This window comes from Mesoplodon densirostris, chromosome 1 (assembly GCF_025265405.1).
Source record: "Mesoplodon densirostris isolate mMesDen1 chromosome 1, mMesDen1 primary haplotype, whole genome shotgun sequence".
Lineage (NCBI taxonomy): Eukaryota > Metazoa > Chordata > Mammalia > Artiodactyla > Ziphiidae > Mesoplodon > Mesoplodon densirostris.
In genome coordinates, this window is record NC_082661.1 from 42783686 (window position 1) to 42809652 (window position 25967).

Consider the following 25967-nt stretch of genomic DNA (forward strand, 5'->3'; position numbering starts at 1 on the left):
AAAAAGAATAAAACCTTAGGGTCTTGAAATAACATTTTTCTTCTTAAGAGACTTTGAGGATGGGTTCAAAAATAATATTTTTCATTATTCTTATTATTAAATGGGAGAGAGTTTTGTCTCAATAAATAACCACTTTTTTACTTTTCTCGTGTTAACCTCATTTAGGTAAACTTAAGTATGTACATTTTGATAACAAAGAAATACAGATACATTTTATTGACTATAATGAGTAATGTATTTGTCTACCTGGGTAAACTGCAGAAGCAGGTATATTGACTTTAGTATTTTTGAGTAATTAAGGAGTTGATTTCTAAGGTCAAAGTTAGAAATTTCTAATGAATAGAGCACGTAATTTAAAAATTTTTCTTTAATCTATCAAAAGGATTTATATATTGTCCAGGAAAGATTGAAGTTATATTCCAACTTCAAGCAGTGAAATTTAATTTTCTTCAAAAGAGTCTTTTTTTTTTTATTTAAAATACATAAAATGAGAGTTTTCTGACTGAAATTGAGAGTTGAGTATCCCAGAACTCAGCTGATTTACATCACTAATCATTTTGTTTTGGCCACTGATTTCCATCCACAACCCTTCAAAGCAGTTTGTAAACAACTATTTTGGATTACTAAGATGATAATAGCAATTTGGAAAGAAGCCTGCACATTTTCAGAACTTTCTCTGAAATATGTTTGCATTGCTGTTATATAGACCCATTCACTTCCAGCTAGATTAGACTGTCAACAGATACCTATCTCAACTGGAAACAGTACATTTTCTAGTCAGCAAACAATAAATGGGGATTTCATAGATGAAGTCCATGTTGATAATGGGCACTAGACCAGTAAAGTCATTTAGTGTTAGTGCTGGTAAAATTACTGGGCTGTGTCCAAGCAGAGGGTGCTAAGATAGAGGAGATTTAAAGCAGGGTGAAAGAAAAAAATGCTGTTCTAGGATAAGAAAAAAGAAGAAAGTAGTTGCATGTAAAACAAAGTTATTTTTTAATTGTACCATAATGGCTTTGTATTTGTCTCTGGACTTGCCTGAAAGACTAGTATTCACCCTGGACCAACATAAGAGCAAGTAGGGCTAAGAAGTGATTTTTTATTATACTATTTAAAGTTCAAAAATCTCCTAGAGATACTCAAACTAACTGTCTACATTACTTAACGATGTTCAGATTGATTGCTTTCCTATCATTTAACTGGTTGTAAAACCTGACTTGACTATATGACCAGTGGGGTATTAAAGGTTCTGCTAGAAAACTTTTACCTGATCACTCACTGAAACCAAGATTCCTTGAGATAACTTGCTGTTTCATGATCCAGAGAAAAATTACATCTTATGTGACTAAAACCTTAGGAAGTCTCTCCTAGAAGGCCCTCAGCCACTGATGTTTGCCTGTCTTTTCTTCGACCTGCTCTATCATATCCTTTATCTTTATTAAAGTCTCACATGAATATGTTCCATAGAGTCTGTGAATCTTTTTAATTATCTGAACCTATGTAACCATTGGATGCTGCCTTGGATCACAATAGCTCCCTAGTTATCAGGACCAGTTTCATTGCCTGTCCTTGTCATCCATTTCCAAATAACAAATTTACCCATAACATAATGTTAAGTAGATTGCTATTATTGAAACCAAAGGCTTCACTAGAGCAAAAACCACAAAAGGGTGCTATTGAACAGAGCCATAATATGTGTTGCCCAGTAGAGTTACAAAGATTGGACAATTAAAAATTTTGTTGGGCCTCCCTGGTGGCGCAGTGGTTAAGAGTCCGCCTGCCGATGCAGGGGATACGGGTTCGTGCCCCGGTCTGGGAGGATCCCATATGCCGCGGAGCGGCTGGGCCCGTGAGCCATGGCCGCTGGGCCTGCGCATCCAGAGCCTGTGCTCCGCAACGGGAGAGGCCACAACAGTGAGAGGCCCGCATACCGCAAAAAGAAAAAAAAAAAAAAAATTTGTTATTTACCCTCTGGATGATTTTAAGATATACAGACAGCACCTGTAGGGGAAATGGAGCTGTGACCATAGCACTGGAATCCAACTCAGTGTGAGTTCTACCCCAGTAAAAGAGTATTAAATCAGAGCTGAGGGATAGACTGCAGAGTCTTTGACTATAAAGCTAGAGGCAGAAATAGTATTCAAGTTCACCATAGTGCAGCTTCTTTTCTTTCTTTTAGGTGAAACTCTGGCCTTGCTGATACTGAGCATAATATTAAAACTATCAGATCTTGTTAAGTGTAAATTATCCCATTAAATGAAAGAATACTATTGTTTGTGTACAATCTTCCTGAATGATAATGTAGGTTTTAAGTAAGAAAAGCCTTGAAACAAGAGCTATTTCCACAGCTGGTGAGAGGTGCCTCTGTTTTGACAGTGACAGCAACAGAAGCATGACCCCCTTTATAGGGTCTAGCTATATGCAAGAGTTATGCTGTGCTCATGTGTCTACCTTCTGTCGACATGTCTTTTCTGAAAATATTTTGTATTTTTGACTAAAATAACATTCAGACAGCTTTGTGGAATGTTCATGAGTGATTAGAAACTGATTTAGACTTCACAGAATTATTGTTGCAATGGGACAAATGCAGGAAGCACTATTTGAGAACCTTCTGTCTCATCAGACACCCTACCTCTTCTCTTCTCTTTCTAGCCCTTCTCTATGCCAGCCCTTATTTCCTGCACTGATATTATTTAAACAGTAGGAGAGGAAAGGGGAAAGCAAAAGGAATAAGAAAATTCCTTTAAAAAAGGGACATATTTGTGTACCTGTGTGTGTTTTGTTGTTGTTTTGAAATGCCTTAATTCATTTGTCACATTCCTTGCCTGAAAAGATTGCTAAATCTCTACGAGACATATTTGTTTTCTTTTCAAGCTAAGTATCCATAGATTGAATCGTGATGTCTAAGGGGTAGTTTTGGCAGCCATCAAGTGACATTTTAGGGTGGACAACAGTGGTCCTCTGTGTGCTCTCCAGTGCCATCACTGTAATTCCCTCAGGTATCTTGGCATCCAGCCCCCTTCCCTATCTCGGTCAGTGCACCATACTGTCTCTCCAGAGCTTTTGAGAACAAATAAACCTCATCTATTAAATTTGTCCTTTTGTGAATGTCATCCAAATACAGTCAGGTGCTCTGTGACTTTCCTGTCAATAGTTAGCAGATCTTATAAACCAATTAATCATAATGCATTCCTGAAAAAAACCAAAACAAAAGTAACATGAGAGTCTTATGCATCTTCCCAGGTAACATGTACTTTCATATTTGCAATTTTACATGTTTCTAGGGTTTAGGTTCAATCCAATTCACGATTATTACAATGAACTATTCAGGGCAGTAAGAAAGAGAAAGTGATGTAGTAATAAAGGAGATTACATTTAGGTAACTCCTTTATGAGCTCCTAGATAACAACTGTTTTGTAAACTTTAACATTAGGAGAGATCTAGGTTATCTGCTCCCAAAATATTAGAATAAAAACAAAGGATTGTATGAGTAATTTATCCCAATGAATGAAGGTTATGGGAACTGAAAAAGTGTGTTCAATAATAGGCCTCCATTGTTTCCTTGAAAATCAGCTATCATTCTTATGGTTTTTACTTTTTTTCTCTATGAATGCTTTTAAGATACTATCTTTATCTTTGGTTTTCAGCAATTTGACTCTGAAATGCCTAAGTTCGGTTACTTTTTAAAATCATTCTATTTGGTTTTTATCTTGGTACTTGAATCTGTAAGTTGATATTTTTAATCAAATTTGAAAAATTCACAATTGTGTTTTCAAAATTTATTGATTCTTTCCTCATCTTCTGAACACTAAATTTATGTATGTTAGGCCATGTGATACTTTTCATTTTTTAAAATCTTTGTTCTCAGTGTGCTTCCATTTGAATATTTTCTACTGTAGTGTCTTAAAGCTGACTAATCTCTCTGTGTTGTATAATTTGCTCTTTAGATCATCAAATGGGTTTTTATATCATTATTGTATATTTCAGTCTCATTTTACCATTTTCATCTGTTTTTCAGAGTTTTGATTTACTTCCTAATCTTCCTCGTATATTCATTTATTATATCTATCTTTTCCGATAGGTTCTTAAACATATATATATATATATATTTTTTTTTTTTCGGTACGCGGGCCTCTCACTGTTGTGGCCTCTTCCCCTTGCGGAGCACAATCTCCGGACGCGCAGGCTCAGCGGCCATGGCCCACGGGCCCAGCCACTCCGCGGCATGTGGGATCCTCCCAGACCGGGGCACAAACCCGTGTCCCCTGCATCGGCAGGCGGACTCTCAACCACTGCGCCACCAGGGAAGCCCTAAACATATTTTTAATAGTTATTTTATAGTTAATTTATGTTAACTTCAAAAAGGCTTTTTTTCTCTCTCTGTTATCTATGGTTCACTTTTATGTTTGCTTAAATGTATAGTTATATTTTTTTTAATTTTTATTAATTAATTTATTTATTTTTGCTGTGTTGGGTTTTCGTTTCTGTCGCGAGGACTTTCTCTAGTTGTGGCAAGTGGGGGCTACTCTTCATCGCGGTGCACGGGCCTCTCAATATCGCGACCTCTCTCGTTGGGGAGCACAGGCTCCAGACACGCAGGCTCAGTACTTGTGGCTCTCGGGCCTAGTTGCTCCGCGGCATGTGGGATCCTCCCAGACCAGGGCTCGAACCCGTGTCCCCTGCATTAGCAGGCAGACTCTCAACCACTGCGCCACCAGGGAAGCCCGTATAGTCATTTTTATTGTATACTGGAAATTATAGATGATAAACTCCACAATTTGTTTTTTTTGTGTGTGAAACATGTTGAGATATTTTAGTAGTAGGCAGTGAAATTATTATTATTATTTTTAACACCTTTATTAGAGTATAATTGCTTTACAATGGTGTGTGAGTTTCTGCTTTATAACAAAGTGAATCAGCAATACATATACATATATCCCCATATCTCTTCCCTCTTGCTTCTCCCTCCTTTCCACCCTCCCTATCCCACCCCTCTAGGTGGTCACAAAGCAACGAGCTGATATCCCTGTGCTATGTGGCTGCTTCCCACTAGCTATCGATTTTATATATGGTAGTGTATAGGCAGTGAAATTATTGTTGGATCACCACAAAGCTGTAGAGGCTTTGTTTCTGGCTTTTGGGACAATGCTGAAACATATCCTTAGATTCTTTGATACTTCTCTCATTTTCAGATGTGGTCATGACTTTTCCCTTTTTGATTTGTTTGTATTGAAAAGAATATGACAGACTTGATTCTGGTTAACTTCTGAGGCTAGATCAGTAAAAATGATTGAGTTTTTCACTTGTTTGTTGGGATACTCTCACTTGTTTCCTCTTTGGAAACTTAGGCTTGGTAGGTCATAAAGACAAGTCAGCTTCCATCTCTTTCATTAGAATACTTGAAATCTGCAGCCCTCATGTTAGTAATCCAACAGTCCTGAGGCACTCTATGCTCTTAAGAAGCCCAGGTCACATGGAAAGGCCACAAATAAGTGCTCCAGCCAAAATCCCAGCTTAGGTCCAGCATTGCTAACATCAATCACTAGACATGAGTAATTCCATGAATTCAATTAATTCCATACATCTATATTCCAAGTCACTTTCTTGTAAATATTTCTACCTATAGTATATGTCACATCCTAATATTTTTCTATCAGATTTTGTCTCTCCTTTTGGTTTAAGCTTGTACAGATTTTTCCTCAGAATCTGTTGCTCAAAGAGTTACTGCTACTGAGGATATCTTTTATAGAATGAAGTTTAGTAAGTCTGATTATCTCGTACTTAAGGCTAGTGTTAGGCTCAGAAAGTAAATGAGGTTTTCAAAGTGCTAACACATCCATGAGTTTATGACCCAGCAAATGTTAATATCGATTAACCATAGATTGGTTTATTTGCAGTCTGTCTCCACATAGTGTGACTATGTGCTCTCTCATTTATAAACCATCTGTTCTGTTACTGGATTTCTTCCTGTGGTATGTGTATAAGCCAAAATTAGGAGAAAAATATATTATCATAAGATAATTTAAAAATTTACAATTTAAAGAACACATATTTTGTAAAGAATTGCCTTTACAATATGAGAAACAACCTGCTGGTCATGGGGGCTCATCCCCTCTTTTCTGGAGCAGTTGACATGAGCTGGTTTTGCTAGACTAAGCCAGATCACAGAAGACAGAGGAGGGAGAGAATGTTTCTCCAATAACATGACTAAAATTTCTATGAAACACTCCTGGTTGATCAGTGAAGGCTCTGCAGTGTTACTTCCTGGGCTAGGAACTCCCTTTGTTATAGAGAAAACCTGGTGTCCCTATACTGAGACGATATATGCATAAAGCAGTGTGGGTGTGAGTTTCCCGCTGCTGGAGTACTCTTATCTATATGTCCAGGCTTGAAACCAAAGGGATAACTATGGGGGCTCAAGGAATCCTATGCTTTTAGAAACACCTTTACTTATAAGTTGTTTTCATAAAATGTATCATATGTCAGTAATGCATCTTGCACCATGCACATTGCACAACATTGTATCTGAATAATGATCATATTTTACAAAAATATGTTTCTAATGAACAATTTTCACATATACTATGAGAGAAGTCTTTGTTTTCTTAAAAATAAATATCAATAACTGTATGAAATGGTCTTGTAACTAAATGAAATACTTTGCACTTAGATTATTTTTACTAAAAGATATAACTGGAAAATGCTTCCAAACAGATGCTAGTCTTTATATCATTGGCTCTCAGATAGATTGTTGTAAGTACCACCTTAACTATTAAAACAAATTCATTTCCTCTTATGACTCATGGAAATAAATTTAGTTATATTATTCTTGCATCTGCAACATCTCTATTTAGTTCAGGAAGGAAAGCCACTCAAGTGAATTGAATTTGAAATGGAAATAATACACAATGTTGTCTTCTGGAATACTTACCATGTCTGACATTTAATGAACAATAAACAATATATGCTAACAGAAACATTTATCTATTTGGGAATCCCTGAAAGACTTGTCTATGGAATACAAACCCTGGCTCTGATTCTTGATCTGCCACTTTTTATCCATATGATTTTTGACAAGTCATGTAGCAATTTTCCTTGCTTACAGCTTTTTTTTTTTTTTTAATTCTGTTAAATGTGTGTAGGTAAGCTCTACCTCACGGTGGTTCTAAGAAGTATATGAAATTACATGTGATTTACTAGGGGCATGATACTTGGTACACTGTGAATGCTCAAAGTTAATTTTAAAATGATTATGGATAATTGCTAGAACAAAATTATGATTATGTTTGTGGTCCCTGAAACTGCCTCTACAGAGTGTATAAACAGTTGTATTTGATGTAGAAAGAATACCTTGCTAGTCATACATGGATCTTAAGCTTTCCGTTTTAACCATCTTGATGCTGGCTGCCAAGGAGGTACCCCATTTTATTGTATACTTAAAAGATCAGTTAAAACTGGCGCTCACGGGTTTCCCTGGTGGCACAGTGGTTGAGAGTCCGCCTGCCGATGCAGGGGATGAGGGTTCGTGCCCCAGTCCGGGAGGATCCCACATGCCGCGAAGCGGCTGGGCCCGTGAGCGGCCGCTGAGCCTGCGTGTCCGGAGCCTGTGCTCCGCAACGGGAGAGGCCACAACAGTGAGAGGCCCGTGTACCGCAAAAAGAAAAAAAAAAAAAAAAACCATTTTCATTACCTGGGGGAAAGATGTATTTTCTTATAACTTAGAATATCTACTACTTGGAATAGGTCAGTAAAAGTTACACTGGTACTTAACAAGTAAAATATTATAATCTGGCCGTATTTATGAAGAATATGAAGAACACTCTCTAATTTTTCTTTTCTTTCCATCTCTATATTCCATTATAGAGATGGAAAAATATGTTCAGATCAAGTCTCTGATTTTATCTCTTATTTGAGGTGGATGTTATTATTGTCATTTCCCAATGGGGTAAATTGTCAAATGACCCACCCAAGGTCATGCAGTGACAGGGCTAGAATTAACTCATTCTATTAAATGCAATATTTTTCTGGTGTGAGCACCAGAAATACAAAGATAAATAAAATTCTATTCTATGATACGAAGAGCAAAGGGGCAAAAGGCCAAGAATTTACTCTGTATATAAGACAGTTGTTTCAGAAAACTTATTCTTCCCAATACTGATTGTTTGAGATAAAAGATGATTGACACATGCCGCGGAGTGGCTGGGCCCGTGAGCCGTGGCCGCTGAGCCTGCGCGTCCGGAGCCTGTGCTCCGCAGCGGGAGAGGCCACAACAGTGAGAGGCCCGCATACCGCAAAAAAAAAAAAAAAAAAGATGATTGAAGTTATTATATCAGCTGCATTATAAAGTTAAGGTAAGCTGCATGTATCCAGGGAAATATGAGCATAGCTAGATAGGTGGATGAATAATAGATAAAGATATAAATACACAAATTATGAACCTGAAACACCCAATCTTGTAAAAAGGCATAATGTAACTTCATATTGACTATGCTTCTTGATATATTTATGCTGTCATTTAGCATTTCTATGGACATGCTGATGGATTATATATTAACATCTTAGTGTTTATGTGATTATAAAAATTGTTTTAAAAGTAAGTGGATAGGTGGTATGTTAGAAAACACAGTGTCCCACTCTTCTTAGAACTTGGTAACATGTATACATGAATGAAATGTATCAGAAAGGATGATAGTTTTAAAATACACATCCTTTCTCCACATTGTTCAAACATAAGAGTTTGAAGAGCAGGATTTTCTTTGTGTTATCAAACTGAAATACTAAACATGTAAATAGGAAAATCGTTACTGATGTTTATCCCCACCTGACAGATTCATGAGAGGCCGTTTTTTTCAAATGGAAATTTATTTTTGAAACATTGTGTAGTGAGTAACAATGCATTTTTAACTTAAAATTTTAATTCTTATTTTACATACAGTAACATATTTGTTTAAAAAAAGTGTTTGGATAAAAGAAATTGGGAGAGCAGTGAATGTGTTGATAATTTTCCAAACTATAGACAATGTTCAAGCCTTCCATATATGTTCTTATCATAAATATAAAGTAGATTGCAGTGAAAAAATACCAATCTAAAAAGTAAAGATTGTTATTATAAAGATCAAAGTCAACAAATGTAAAAACGAGAGGAAAATAATAGAGCAAAAGAATCCATGTTATCATTTGAGTAGAGGAAGAAACTATCAATAAAAAGTAGAGGTCCTCAATATAATTTTGAACCTATCTCTCAGCCTTATCGCTATGTTATTTGCAGGCACCAGTGGGCATCTGCCCTGAGAATGGATTATTAGAACTCTCTGCCTATTTTACTAATTAATTTAAGTAGTATATAAGCCCCACTCATGGCAGAAAGGGCAGAAAGTGAAGCAGAGCAAGAGTAAGGCTCATGAAGTAAAAGAAAGAAAATGTCTTCCCTCAAGAATCAATATTCAGTTTTTTCTGGCGCTATGATACATAAATATAATTAACAATATTTTAATAGTAGCTACCATATCCCATTTGGAAGAACCATTTAGCATAAATAACATGTTTCAACATTCCTGTTAACAACGTGGTTTAATAACATGAATGCCATATCACATACAAAATTCAGGGCAAACTTTTTTTTTCTGGATTTAAAAAGATGCTTCTGGCCAGCCTACAGTTATCATTCTATGACAACTCTCACAGTTTGTACCTAATGAAAAAGAGAAGTTGAGAGAGAGAGATTAGCCTCTGTGATTTCATGATTGTTGAGTCACAAATGTCCTCTGCCACCTCGAATCTATTTTTTCATTTTCCTTGCCTTGCCCTTCATGCCAACAAGGCCTTCTCTTAAAATCAACAGGTTTAGCAATATTATAGTCATATCAGTCTGTTCTCATCTTAACCAGACAAGATCTGCTGTTTCTTCTGACTGATTGAAAGCTGGTGCTGATTAAGAACCACCACAAAAAATTGCTATACCCATCTAGGAAAAATAACCACCACTTTCTTTATAAACATTTACATAGAAACGTCATTTACATGAAGTATTCTTAAACTTAAACATACTTGAATGTCTCCCCTGGATTCCACAATTTTAATCCTGAGTCAGAGGTTTATAGAATAAAGTCCTATCAAAGTTACTATTCAATCAGTCCAGATTTATGCTGTTAGTTGGTAATGCTTTTGCTGCAATATATACTTTACCTCAAAATATACTGAGCAAATATTTGATTTGGCTACTCTGTGTAAATCTTGCTTATCTTTAGGTATGTCCACTAACTTAGGGACATATTAACTTCATGATTGTTTTTACTGAAATGGTCAACTTGAAATGGCTGAAATATGTCTGCTAAGTAGCTGGAAATATTTTGCATATTTCCTTGTAAAAACTGAACATTAAAATACAGCGACATCTCATATATCAGGGTGTTAGTCTTCTGCCAACTTTCAGATTTCAAGAACAGTGCTCAGATTCCAATAGTGACCCTGAAAAGCTTCTTAGAATCACAAGACTTTTGCTTGAATCCACATACCTTATCCCTATCTTAGGTTTTAATGATTTTTCAATAACAAGCAAAACAAAGAAAGACACAAACTTTCTCACCCGAAGATTCAAAGTAAACTGGAAGATGAATTTTAGAGAGAGGCACAGTGACAAAATTAGTGAAATATCACAACCTGAAATTGGAGAAAGAAAAAAAAAAAGAAAACATAATCTATATGCAGAAAGAATACCAGGATGCTAATTGAGATGACCCTGGGACATCAGGAAATGATTAACTTATATTTAGTAATTTGATTGAGCACGTAGGAAAACACAATATGCTTAATATAACTTCTATCCAAAATATTTTAAACTAAAAATAATTGCTTTGGTGTAAGGAGTAAGCCCTGGAGTTCAATGGTATTAATGGTAATTACTTATCAAAAGGTAATATGCATAGAAACCACCTTGGGATCTTGTGGGAACATGGATTCTTGTTAAGCAGACCTGGGGGTGTGGGCAAGATTCTATATTTCTAATAAGCTCCCAGTTAATGCTGATAGTTTTTCTGGCAAGAGTGTAGAATGCATTAATTTCCAATAATGTCAGATAAATGAGATGTTACTGTATTCGATCTCAAATACTTTTTGAAATTTGAAATTAAAACATACTACTCATGTAAGTTAAGTTACATACAATTTGTTCACTTTGGAAATAAGGAAATAGCATTATAATATACAAGTTTTAAAATATGAACCATGTAGGAGGGAAATAGTAACACATTATTCAATCTTTCAACCATATAATAAGCATGCATGAGAGAATTTTATTGAAATCTGAACTTGGTCAATACTGTGCAAAATTTGAGGTGAGCTACATCTATAAAATACTAAGCCATAATAAAATTCGGAATTCTCTTAAATTATATTGCTTCATCCTTTTTATATCTGGAGAGAATGCAACACACAAGGCAAGTTTGGGGGATTTTTTTCTGAAAGGATATTTTGTTTTCATTTCTGTTAATGGTGAAACACTGTGCTTTGTTCAATGGTGAAAAATCAAGACTGTGTTCTTTGATAAAAAAAATGGACCCAGGCGATCATTTTCTGGTCTGCATTTTATGCACATAAATATTATGTGCATTAAAATATTTTATGAATAAACTGGAGCTGGGAAAAGTGAAATACTATATGTTTGAAGCTATGAATTTGCAGCCTTTATTGGCATTTCACATATTATATAAATTCTTGACCCTGTCAAATTCCTTTATACTGAGTTAATAAAATATTCATGTTCAGTGGCATTAATGTGAGACTTCTCTGATCTTACTATACCTTCCATACTGAAATTGTGGCTTTAGATGCATTACTGCCTATTTGACCCTTTCTTGCCTCAGGAAGCTTTTGCTCTGATGCTCCAAATAATTATTTAACTTCAAATGGCTACACTAAATTGCCTATTATGATTGGTATGGTTAGAGTGTTTACAGAGTGTGGGGCGCACACCAGGGAAAATTGTAAATGATATTTATAAAAGAGATATGACTCCAAGTATTGTTTAATAGGTCAACATATACATACGAAAAATTTGAAAAACTTTCTATTGGACAATAAGGAAAATAGGCCCATGATTCTACATAATTTACAGAAGATCCCCACATTAACTATCACTCTTTGTAATTCAACCTTTCATTTAAAAAAATCAGGATGGTATAGACAGCAACTGTATAAAACTGTTACCTGTAAAATCCTCTAATATAAATTTTTCCCATTTTTTATGAAAAGTAAAATTACATGCACCATAACAAGTTCCGTGAAGCTAGAGATGAAAAGTAATCTATGTTAATCAACAAAATACAAATGATTATTTAGTAAATTATTTCTTCTTTATTAAAATGAAAAACATTTCAAGGCCCCAAAAAGCAGCTAAATGTTTAAATGATGTTATATGGTGAATTGAGAGTCTGTCCAAAAAGATATTTGGGAAGAACAATTTGTTGATACAAATGTGAGTGTAAATCTCTTTTTAAACTTTAAAGCCTACTGTTCAAAGTTTTATCTTGTGTGCATGATATAAATCCCATATGTTGTTTTCTCAGTGACAATAAAAAGGGCAGTTTATTAAAAACTGAAGTAAAAATTAAAATAACTTTAAAAAAATCAGTCACAGTTTTGTCATTGGTATATGGAGGTTGTTCCAGGGACCCATCCAAAGCTCCTCGTCATCTGACTGCGTGTGGTCACTATGGAAGTCCAGAACGTCCTTGATGTTCTTACCGTCAACCATGGATTCCTGTTCAACTGTGCTTTTCAGCCTGTTCCCCAAAGGCTTCACTGTTGTACTGTCAGTCCCCACGTGGTAAGGGGCAAATGTAACCAGAGTTGGTCTTGTGTTCATTTTCTCAGTAGAAAATGGCCCCTTTGATAATGTGTTCAAGGGGACATTCTCCTCATGTGTCACTGCCAACTTGTCTAGTTTCTTAAAGTGCCTCCCCAGTTGAACAGGGGAAGTAACTTTTAAGTTATCGGTGAGGCAGGCACGGCGGGTTCTCACCACAGAGCCATTCTGTGCAATGTATATATTGCCATTGATATTACTGTGGATACTGGGATTGTGAAGACGGTTTCTCTGACATTCAGGAGCACTGTCTTCTCCAGCTGAGCTACTTTCATACTCTCGATCAACAACTAACTTTATCATTCTTTTTCTTGCCCACTGTCAAAATAAAAAAGCATGAATCATTATCAAAGGAATTAAAAGGGTAAAGATTACAATGTCTGCAAAATTCAAAACCTTTGACAGAAAGCTATCAAAAGTAACAACTCAAGAGGTAGAGGGAAGAACCTTTTTTTTTAACATCAGTTTCTCTTCCACAAATTCTTCATTGGTTTGAGAGCTTAATAACTTCTGAAAAAAGTTGCTAGATTGGAAAGTAGACATTTCAGGAAGTACTTGTATTATTTTAGATCAAATTACTGCTAGACTGTGAAAAAAAAGTATATTGGTTATATTTAAGAGTCTGATCCATTCTTTGACAGTTGCTATACTTTTCAGGAAAGTTAAATTGAAAGGAAAACCCAGCATTATTAGTATATTCTGTTCATGCTAATACTTCCATTCCCAATATTTTAAAGATATTTTTAAACCCACAATATTGTAATTCTTAATTAATCCTCCATTATTAGCCAAACTTTTTGTATAATTTAATGCATTTATTCACGTGAAGCGTCCTGGTTTTCTGGATCATCCATTTAAATATATGTTAACTTAAAAGAAAATATCTTCCCATCCTGCACAATTTATTTTGTAATACACAAAACAGAAAACTAATGATTGTAAATTTTCCTTTAGTAAGCAACTGGAACACAATGGAAATTTTCACAAATTTATTTTTCTTTTACCAATCCACATTAGAAATAACAAGGTGCAGAGGTGAAAAACTACTTGGTTATTCTTAAAATAGTATTGCCATTTTTGGGATATATGAAGTACCAACATGTTGCACTAAGTAAGCCATGATTTTGGATTTCCAGATACATATTTCAAAATTATTATGTTACCCAGAAAAAAAATTTATAACTGTTACAATTCAATTTTTTTCTAAATCCACTTTAATTCCTATCCACAACAGAAGGGAAATGGTAATAACTTTTATTTTTTAAAATTTGTATCATTTAACTTCTAATAGTTGAAACTGCCAGCTATAAACCTAATTGAACATATTCATGATATTTTTGATAATATGTTTGCCATTTGAAATGTACATATATGCAAAAGGAGTCTTGTAGATATCTCATTTGTTACAGATTGTCCTAAGGATTTAAGATGATCCAAAACCACTATATATATAAAATATATATATATATATATATATATATATATATATATATATATATTCATATAGTCCATTCCAGTAGTCAGAGCATCACTGGCAATACATAATGCCACACTGCATTAACAGAAATCACACTATGAAATATTAAATACTGAGTTACTGATTGCATGTCTTCTGAATTACTAATATAGGAAAGATCAGTCAGATTTACCCTAATATATTCTGATATACAAATATTTTTGGATAGCATATATATTCACTTCTCTGGCATGCTTCTAAATCTTAAGTCAGATAAGAATCATGATCAATTTCCTCCCCTTCAAGTGTCATTTCAGAGAACACACAGAAGGCACTGCACACAAGAGAACTCATCACTGCAAAACTTTCACCTACTGTGATCTCTTTTAAAGTGCTGTGTTGTAACCTTCTGAGCTTGCTCCTGGAGACTTCTTTTGGTTTGCCCGCTTGCTTGGGTCATACTCTGGCACCTGAAAGCCCCAAGGACCTCCAGACTGACTTTCACTACTACTGCTACTGCTACCCGATTCTGACTCCTCCTCACTTTCCACACCTCCTTCCACTGAAGCTGATTCTGCACTGCCCTCCTCAGTGATGTCTTGAGATTCGAGGTCTGTGGGCTCTTCCACAGGGGCCAGCTCACTTTCCTGTTCTTCTGCTGTGTGTTCCTCCTCTTCTTCCACGTTCCGTTCTTCTGGCTCTTCAGGTAGCTCCTCTTTTCTATCTTTGACTTCCTTGACCTCTTCAGCAATGGGCCTTCTTCTTGCAAGAAAAATGTTCTTCCTTGCCTTTTCTCCTTCTGACTCCGTGGATTCCGATTCTTCTGATTCAGGGGTAGAACTTTCTTCCTCCTCAGAGGGTGTCTCTGTCTCAGACTCTTCTGTCGTCTCAGACTCACTGAACTCGGATTCCTCTTCACTGTATTCAGTATAGTCGCTTGAGGATTCCTCCTCCGACTCTACTGTGCTTTCTGTAGCTTCCTCTTGGTCCAGTGTTAGTTTCAAATAATCTTTATCTTCTGCCTCAAGGCGTCTCTGCCACTCTTCATCCTCAAGGTCAATGATGCCTCTTCTATCAGCTAGTCCTCTAACTTTCTTAAAAATCATGGGGAATATCCTGGCTCTTTTCCACGTCGTATATGTTGGCTCAGCTGCTGGTGGCTTTTCAATAGTGACAACTACTTCTTCCTCCTCACTAGGCTCTCTAATTTCAACTTTTGGTTTTTTAACTTTCTTTTCCTTTTCCTGAAAATCACGAAAATGCAATTGAAGTGTCAGCTGGGGAATGATTATTATGTGACCGTGTCTCACACAAGTTAAGCAAGAGTGAATCTGCAGACTGACAGCTTCATGCAAGTTATAAAACTGGTTTCATAGAACAATCACACAATTCCCTACTGTTTATCCCCACTGCATATAGGCAGAAGGTGTTCAAGGAAATGTAAATTATTTTATTTTAGCTTATACCTTATAATACCAAAATTTAATGCTTTCTCATTTTTTCTTATTCAAAATTTATTTTGCACCTTAGATCAAAGGAGAAAGAAAGAAATTAATCATTACCTCTTCCCTCTCCCATCCCTAGACTTTGATTAATAGTTTTATGTATTTGCTTAAACAAAATTTTAAGCAATCAGGAAATTATGATAGCTTTCTGAATAGCTAATGTAAAATCTATTTTTAAAATTTTGAACAGGGTAAAACTACAGTGACATTAAAACTTTTTTCTTTAAAATTTTTGGATAAGTATTCCAAATAAATATTTCAGGCAAAGTATAAGAATTTGATATAGATGATTTATGGTAATTTAAACTTAAATGATGTAATTCCATTAAGAATACTGGTGGTTTAATTTTCTCTTATAATTAAAAGATTGATATTGCATTTTTTCATGATTTTTAGGTTTGCTAGACAATGTGGAAGCATTTTGTTTTGCAAAATACTTTTTAACATATTTGATTATAATATCTTTATGGAATAACATTTAGGATTTTATAAAATATAAATTTTATTGTGGCTTTATTCCAAGTGTTTAATGTTTTATAGAAATAAATAAACTTATATAAAAATAATTTCTTTCTATAGACAAGGCAATGGAATGGTTAGCATTATTAAATTGTTCTATGGAAATCAACTACTAAATGAATAGGATTTCTGAAATTTTGAAATGTTTTGTAGCCTGCTATTCAAATAGGGCTAAAAATATTATTCTTGAAATATTAATATTCCATAAAAAATTACAGTAATTACCTCTTCCTCCTCATATTCCTCCTCAGCTTCGCCAACCACCTCACCATATTCCTCTTGTCCAGTTGGTGGTAACAAACGACGGCGACTTCCATATTGAGGCATTTCATACCTGTAACAGAAACTTACAACTTTAAGCAGTTCTTCATTTGATCTGTATAACCATGATTGATCTCTGTTTTCTTCTTTTTCTTCATCATTCAATCAACAGATATTTATACAGCACCTGTTGGGCTCCTTGTAAACTAGTTACAAAATCATAGAGAAAGAACTACAACCTGATGACCAATGACTTTTGCCATAATTGTACCCTGGAATAACAAGAAAAAGAGTTATTTCAGGTTTAAGTTTTAGGAGAGACTAAAGAGAAAGGAATATTTTTCCTTGACTAACTGAAGAATTTAGGGCACCAAATTGGTTCTTTCTGAAAGTATGATAGCTTATTCAAAACATAAATTCTCTAAGTTTATAGTAAAAATCTGCTTCAAATGTGATCTGTAATGGTCTTTATTTTCCTCTGCTGTATGTTTAAAAAGCAGTTAACTTATGTGTGTAGAACTGACTTTCAAAATGCTTATTACCGGATTCTAAAGTATGTTTTCTTCTTCATTTCTCTTGGGCAAATCTTGAGGCTGATTGGTTAGATAAAATGTTAATTATCTCATATGAAAGAAATGGTGAATTCAGGAATTGAGCAAATATGTTTGACTTCTATTTCTCATTTAAATAATTTGAATAATTTTATTGCATTTTTCAAGTTGTAGCCAATATCAATATAAACATAAAAACAGAATTCAACATAGAAATATGGTTAAACTTGATTAAAGCTAAACTAGATACATAACTCATTTTCAAAAATGAAACTGATGAAATGACACTCATAAAAATGCTAGTAATAATAATCATTTAATAACGCCTTATTATTTATAAAAATATTAAGATACTGGATAAAAAATCTGAAGATGTACCCATGCTCATAACTGTAATAATCTTGTCCATATTCCTGGCCAGGATCAATTCCAGACTCCATGGATAACTCCTATTATTCAAAAAGAGAAATCACATTTGAAAATAAATTCTTATCACATTTCAGCTCAATGTCAGATTTCCAGACCTAGTATTCGATGACTCAAAACACTGCTGTCAAAATAACTTTAATTACAAATGTTAGTTAAACATATTCAAATATATATATATATATATATATAATTTTTATGTATATATATATTTGTAACTCTTTTACACAAAATTAAGTTATGCTATTAGGACTGAGGAGGGGGAAAGTAAATTTTGTCTAATGGTAAACCTGTTAAAGATAACAGATAAGCATATCAAGCATATCATTTGTTCTTAGATAAATTTTAAAACTATCAATAGAGAGTTAATATTTCAATCTATTTAACACATTACTAATAGACTTTAGCCTTGAAGAAAATTATAACATCTTCAGCACTGTTTCATCATCCTGATAACAATTTTCTAGTATCTAGAGCTCTCCCATTCATCAAATGCTATTCTTATGAAAGGATCTGAAAATAATCATTTATACATTAATAAAAAATGTGCTAATATGCGATATATCCCAAGGATATTTACATTTAAAACATACTGCTAATTCTGAATTTAATTTTTTTTAAAGAAATTTGTCAGACAGTAGGCCCTTTCAAGGTTTCCAGTTCCAAGTTCCAGACAATATTGATTTTTGTCACTCTACACTTATGGAAAGATATTTTTCCTGAGACATACATATAGAACTAGCTTTAAATAACTATTAAATTCAATTTCACTGTATTTCCCTCTTTAACTCTATTTTAACGTTTAAATAAGTTGAGCTGCCAAGGTTTAACCAAATTAATTTGCAATGAAGAAAAGGGAAGAAGGAAAACGTATAGGTATACATAGGAAAACCAGTGGATACTTATTTCTAAGATATCTACTATTCATAAGAACTAATTTTGTTGATCCAGGTATAGTATGAGTCAGGAAAAAAAGTCCTCTGTGGACACTAATATATCATTTTTTAAAAGTGTGGAAATTCACAGCCTGCATGATGGAAATGGACAATAGCCTTCACTTGTGCTTTGTTTGGCAAATATCATTTTAAAAAAGTGATTAGTTGCCCAAATGCTAATCAGAAAATGCTATTAAAGATCCGAGTTTTGATTTCTTTCAAAAAATAAAAAGATGGCAACACTGGGCTCATATTTTTACATATCATGAATTTAGTTGGTGGTACTACTCCTTAAAGCAATCATGTTTTCTCCTGGTTACTACTGTATTCTCAACCAGACTATTTTACATCTACACCCCCAGTCACAATAGGATGCCCCATATGCTCCTTTTTTTACATTGATAAACTCTGTTCATTTACATCACTTCCCTAGATTTTTATAAGTTTGCAATTCCTCTACTAAATGTACTCTCTGATGAATTTGCAGTTACAAATACTTTGTGAATTAATTGCAAAGGAATCCAGTTTTGATGTTAAAAAGGATTCAGTTTACCCACAAGATTAACTAAAAGTAAAATATATATATAGATAGATAGATAGATATAGATAGATATAGATATATAGATAGATAGATAGATAAATAGACCAGCAATACCATGTTGTGTCAGGAAATGGAGCTCTCATATACTTCTGGAGGGATTATAAATTAGCAAAACCATTTGGGAAATGTTTGTGAATAATACCAAAGTCAAATATATGCATCTCTTTTCACAGAAATTCAATTTAGTTCAGTCTATGTGCCCAACATATATATGTAAAATTGTTCACCAAAATGCATCATTTGTAACAGCCCAAAACTGGAACTGATTCAAAAGTCCATGAGATAAGCACACTACTACATCATACAGCAGAGATGAATCTCCCCAACAGAATGATGAGCAAAGGAAGTCAGGTACAAAATGAAACATGATTCTATATTATTCTATTTATATAAACTTCAAAAACAGACAAACCAATCTGGCTGTTAGAAGCCAAGTACAAAGTTTTCAATTAGCAGTAAGTCACACTTTGGAAAAACCTCATTGGATACAATATTGCTGCTACTGAGAAGTAAATGGCTATATTTAGAAGGAACTCATGCCATTTGTGATGACAACATGAAATGAACCTTGAGGGCATTATGCTAAGTGAGACAAGCCAGACAGAGAGATACAAATACTGTATGGTATTACTTATATGTGGAATCTGAAAATAAAAAAACAAATTAAAAGCCAAACTCATAGAAACAGAGTAGAAAAGTGATTGCTGAGTAGAGGAAATAGGGAGAGGTTAGTGAAAGTGTCCAAATTTTCAGCTATAAGATGAACAAGGTCTGAGCGTCTAATATAAAACATGGTGACTACAGTTGGTAACACTGTACTGTATGACTGAAATTTGCTAAAAGGGTACAACTTAAATATTCTCACCAAAAAAATAAAAATTAAAAAAAATAAATATGCGAGGAAGGATGTGTTAGTCTTTTCACAGTGTATACATACGTTAAATCACCACAATGGACACTTGAAATATCTTACAATTTAATTTGTCACTTATACCTCGATAAAGCTGAAATTAAATATATGTATTAAATATTTATCCTGGGAAAAAAGAAGCTAGGTGAGTGGTTAGGGAAAGGAGAAATAATATCTGAGTGTTAACATGGAGGGGCTTCTGGAGAGCTAGTAGGGCATGAGCACGCTGTAAAAATTCATTTTGCTGCACTATATGATTTTATGTCTGCAGTTTTATTCCCAATAAAAATGTTTATTGTAGGAAAAGGTTTATTGTAGGAAGCTGATTCAGACCAATAAGAAATTGGGACAAAGTTAAAGTCTAAATTTGACTTATTCAAATTAAATACTTTAAAAAATACACGTTTCTTATTGGTAGGCTTAGACTTTTGAGGCATCCAAAACCCAGTGTAATTATACTGGTTTAAATGAAGCAAATAGGTCTCAGAAGTAATACTTAACTACTTGACCAATGCATGTTTTATCTAATACATAGGGAGACTGGACAAAGACTGCCAAATGATTTTGAAGTTGAAACCTAAATGTCCATGAATGGAAGAATGTATAAAGAAAATGTGGTATTATTCAGCCATCAAAAAAAAGAAGGAACTCTTGCCATATGCTACCACATGGGTGAACCTTGAGAACACTGTGCTAAGTGAAATAAGCCCGTCACAGAAGGGCAAATGCTGCATGACTTCAGTTACATGTGGTATCTAAAATAGTCAATCTCAGAGAAGCAGAAAGTAAAATGATGGTTGCCAGGTGATGGGGAGAGGGGGAAATGTGGAGTTGCTATGTAACAGGTCTAAAGTTTCAAAAGCAAGATGAAAATGTTTAGAGATTGCTGTGCAGCATTCTGCTTATAGCTAACAATACTGTATTGTGAACTTAAAAATTTAAGAAGAAAGATCTCAAGTTATGTGTTCTTACAACAATTTTTAAAAAAACAAAGGTTTTGAAGTTGAATTCTAATAACTTTTAGCAATAATGAAAAATATTTAACATATTGCAACTGAGTGGGTTTCAGATTTGAAAAGAATCAATTTTCTTTACAGACACGTACTTTTTCTTTTTCTCTGAACAGTAAATGAAACTCAGCTCTTGCTAGCTACCATATATATCTGGCATCAAATGACTTTAAAAAATACAATAGAAGGATAGAGCAACTGGGAAAGAGCCCAGGAAACTCAATCATAGATTTAATCTGTCACTCTATAGTCTGTAGGGAGAGATAGGAGCTAGTAGAAGGGAATACTCTGAAGGGTTGCTCTTGGATACTTATACCACCCAGAAAAAAAGAAAATGGAGGAAGGACTTGGTGATCACTAAGCTCCTTAAGTCAACCCGAAAAAAGAGTGTAATATTGGCCTTTTTTGCTGTTCCACACAGTCCTTGTTGCCATCCACTTAGCAGGTAAATCCTAGAGTTCAGAAAATCATGCTAAGTAGCTTACTAAAAGGTGCTTTTATGGGCAGATCAAATGCTTAATGTTGTTTTAAAAATTCATTTTAGCTGACCACACACACATAGAATTAACCTAGTATCTTATTGACCAAAGTATAAAAATTTATACTGATGCAAACAAAACAAGAAAAATAACTACAATTTACTAAATTTCTTCCCACTATGTTCCAGTTGCTGAGCTAGGAGCTTATATATTAAATTATTACTGCCAACATTCTATAAAAGATGAACTTGATGCTTAGGAAGATACATAGCTTGACTAAGGCCTTGCATCCAGTAACTGGCATTTGGATTTTAACTCTGAGTTACCAGATTCAACAGTTTATGGAGAAGTCTCCATGGACATTTTTGATAAAATGTATAAAAGTTGAATATTCCTGTCACTCAAACTCTCGATGATTTGGGGGAGTAAATTCTAACCATAAAATGCCTGTCTTTAGCAACGTTAAGATTCTGTTGCTGAGAAATAGGAATAAAGGAATAAATTTTTTAAGTGGAGCTTAGAAAATACTAAATTTGCCAAAGTAAGGAGATATTTAAAATTAACTTTAATATATATGTTTTTTATTTAGGAAGTATATACGAATAATAAATAAATAAATAAAAATGATATGCATTTATTATATAACTCCAAATATCTTTTTTCTTCTTGCAGAAGAAAATGTCATAGGCATCTTAAAATAGACATGTGCCCAAAGGCAGTATTTTGAATCCCATTTCAATGATCAAAGTCTGTTTATCACAACCCAATTTCTACCTTTGTTATTTCAGCACAGATGTCAGCGTTCTTTCTTCAGACTTTGCCTAACCTAAATCTGATCTCAAGAACAGTTCTGATGAATCTAGATTCACTAAGATAACTGACAGATCAGGTTCATGACTCGCTTCATTTAATGATTGCTTGTTTTTAATAGGAACAAAGGTCTTATTTATCTAATTCCCAGAGAATGAAGCTAAAAATTTGGAATTTCAGTCACCAGAAAACAGCAGAGAGGTGATTTGCTTGCTTATTTATTTGCTTATTTGTTTTAATTTAAAACCACCTCTTCTCTTCCTTGTAAAATTATGCCATACTGGCAGCCACCCACTCTGCCCACATGTTAGATGGGCCTCAAAGTCACATAAAGTATTGTCAAGACTCAGTGAAGGTTGAAAAGAAAAAGAAAATTGATACCTCTGGTTTAAGGAGAGAAGGCCTCAGCAGTTGTTGTTGCTGCCAAAGGAAAGTAAAATAGAAAAAGGTTTAGAAAATAATTCAGGTGGAAAAAGTAGATTATCATTGAAAAGAGAGGAAAAAAGGGCCACAGCTTAAAACTGGTTACCTTGGGATATGATTTACTATTCATGTGATAGCTACTCACAGCATTAAATACTATTTTGACTATTAATGTTAGAACATAATTAATTAATGTGCTTTAATTTCATCATTGTTTTAACATCAAAGCTAATAACCTTAATAAATAAAAATCTATAAATAATTTTTTGGTTTAAGCTTCATAGTACAAAGAGTCATTTATGGTTCTGAAGCACTTTAAGTATCACACAATTCTTTTTAGAAAATTCAACCTTGTTTTAAATTGCCCCTCTTTTTTTCTCCCTGGTCATATTATATATAATCAGGTTCATCAGGAAGAAGGGTAGGGCACACAAAATAATGATATGGTTGTAATATATTCATCATTATATTTAAGACATGCTCCCCAGTTTTCTTTTTACTAAAATGTGGATTGCTTGAACTCAAGCATTAAGCACGTTTTCAGAAATTCTTTTGTGATTAAAGAAATTGTCTTTCCTCAGTTTTTGGATAGATCATTTCCCACAGCCCCCCATTTCACCCATATTTTTCAAAAAACACAGTCTCTATTGATCTGTTTCATGATAATTTATACTTTAACCAGATGAAAACAAGATACACAATTCAAATTTTGGCTTCTCAACTCTTGAGGGGAATAGTTATACAACATAAATCTTAAAGTAAGCATTGGGAAAGCAGGCAGAGAAGTTCAGGGAGATAATCCTTCCAATGAACCAACTGTTTGAAATGGCCAATAGAACAACTATTTAACTGAAGGGATAGATTTCCCATGATACAGATGTTAATGAGTTAGTGCAGTTAAGGTATTAACTTAAAGGGGTAGGAAGTTGAAGTTAGAGGTACTCTGATTCAATCTGTTAGCTGTTATAATTATTCCTGAAAATCAGTTTTTCTTAAATGCATTCATTTTGATTTCCAAAAAACCTAAGACGTATGAATTCTAAACTGTTAGCCAATTAGGTCATATGCTTATTTCATTCTCTTAACTGAAGAGCTGTATGCCAAACCATACTAACTTCTCAGTGATTCACTGATAACACCACTTACAGTATTATTCACCAAATACCATTGGCCAGAATGCCCAGTATCTTCTCTGTAGACTGAGAGTCATATTAACACAAAGAAAAGCCACAGCTTTCTAATAGTCTGACTTGTTTTTAACTCTTCAAAAGCTCAAGCTCAAACATGGTAGGAATGAGCCTTGGACTGATCAAAAAAAAAAAAGTATCTAAATTAGAAACAGTTTCTAGATTAGATTTATAGCCTTAGAAAAATAAATTTGGGGGAATGTCACAATATTGAGAGATAATAATTCAGGAAAAAATAAATTTATCTTTGAAAAGGTAGGCAGTTGATCTTTATTCACCCATTGAATAATAGACTTAAAACCCCAAAACAAAGAAGCAACAAATATACAAGAAAATAAGTAGCAAAGCATACTTATGTTTTGTTAAATGAAAATACCCTCATTTTGAAAGAATGTAAATCAGTCCTGCCTATAACATAAATATTGTCCTAATAAGCTTATAATGTAACATAACACCATAAAGCCCTTACCTCTGATGTATAACCTCTCCTGCAAGGCAGAAATGAAGAAATCAGTATTAAACATCTTGGATTTTCAGATTAAATAGAATTATAGATAAGGGTAACTTAAGAAAATCAGAGAAAAACTGAGAAGGTAAATTTTTCTAAAATGTTGTCTCAGTGAGAAATATATTTTGTGTCAGTATCAAGACAGGAGAATCAAGGTTTCATGCCTGCATTATTAAAAATAATTATCACGTCAGACCCTCATTCCATATGAACACCAAACCATTCACAATCTATATTATCTCAATGGTGTATAATAACATACTTTGACATATTTTGACTCTGTTATGATCAGTTGTATTAAAAATATTCTACATCATGTCTGTCCTAAACAAGTCTTGATACATGTAAGATACTCATTTTGGGGAAAAGATATGCTTCATACATGAAAAACATATTGGTACAGGACAAAAAAAAAGTATCTCCATGACTAGAACATATTCTTCCAAATGTTTGTAAGATTTTTTTGTTTGTATCCATTTATTCTAAAAATAATAAATGCAAAATATTGACTAGCCTTTAAAGGTCAATTACATTATTAAACATGAAGTAAAAAAGTTTTTAGAGATATAATAGCCAAACATTCAATATTACCTAAAGATTTATAAAGTTAAATGGACAAGTAAGTGAAACAGTTGACTGTACTTGAGAGGAAAAAAAGCATGGAATCTTTTCAATGTTGAATGTCATTAATTATGAAGATTTTTCATTTATTATTCATTAAACACTTGACCTAAAGTATAAAACTGGTGCTTTTGACTATGCTATATGAAATTAACAAACAACTGCAATGAAGATTTATTATGAAGACTTTCTAAATTTCAGCAAAATGATCTGTTGAAAATTTATTTAAAATATTTCAAGGACTTTAAAAAATAAGTCTGCTTATTTGAATGCATCTTAAGTGGTTAAGGCATTATTGATTGAAATGGCTGGAAATAATGGTAATATTATGCTTACACGCATATATTGCTATCAGCAATTTATTACAATAGTCCTCCCTTATCTGTGTTATCTCTATCTGCTACCTGTAGTCAACCATGGTCCAAAAACATTAAGTGGAAAGTTCTGGAAATAAAAAATTTGTAAGTTTTAAATTGCACTCAAATCTGAGTAGCATTATGAAACCTCACACCATCCTTCTCTGTCCCTCCCAGGATATGAGTAGGCCCTTTTTCCAGTATATCCATGCTGTATACACTACCCACCCATTAGTATAGGATAGAAAAGTATATATAGGGTTTGGTACTATCCGAGGTTTCAGGCATCCACTGGGGGTGTTGCAGGGTGCTTATATGGTTCTGCCAATAGGGGAATGATAATCCTAAAGCATTTAGAAGTTTATACATTTTCAGCTTTTACTCAGTTTGCATCTTTTAGAGATATGTAGAGTTGAGAGCTCATACCTAGGTTTTAATAATGACTACTGAGTCACATATGTAATATAAAATATCCAATAAAACCTATATTTTATTTTCTAGGATATTTAAATTGCTTCTTATCATTAGCAATATTTTCCATAATGTA

At 33.9% G+C, this 25967-nt stretch overlaps 1 protein-coding gene across 8 annotated transcripts in view; it reads right to left on the reverse strand.

The window, feature by feature from the left end:
• Positions 1-12628: 12628 nt before the first annotated feature.
• PCDH15 (protocadherin related 15) overlaps positions 12629-25967 on the reverse strand; it is a 729696-nt gene continuing 716357 nt past the window's right edge. For 3 of the 8 annotated variants that reach the window (XM_060118371.1, XM_060118337.1, XM_060118263.1), the window contains 2 exons: positions 16568-16676; positions 12629-13180 (listed from right to left, as the gene is read on the reverse strand). In XM_060118371.1, the coding sequence (XP_059974354.1) occupies positions 12629-13180; positions 16568-16676 (661 nt within the window). Of the gene's footprint in view, positions 13181-14704; positions 15563-16567; positions 16677-17532; positions 17604-22706; positions 22746-24404; positions 24424-25967 lie in introns of those variants that run through there. The other 5 variants (XM_060118174.1, XM_060118091.1, XM_060118067.1 and 2 more) reach the window with 3 other exon arrangements.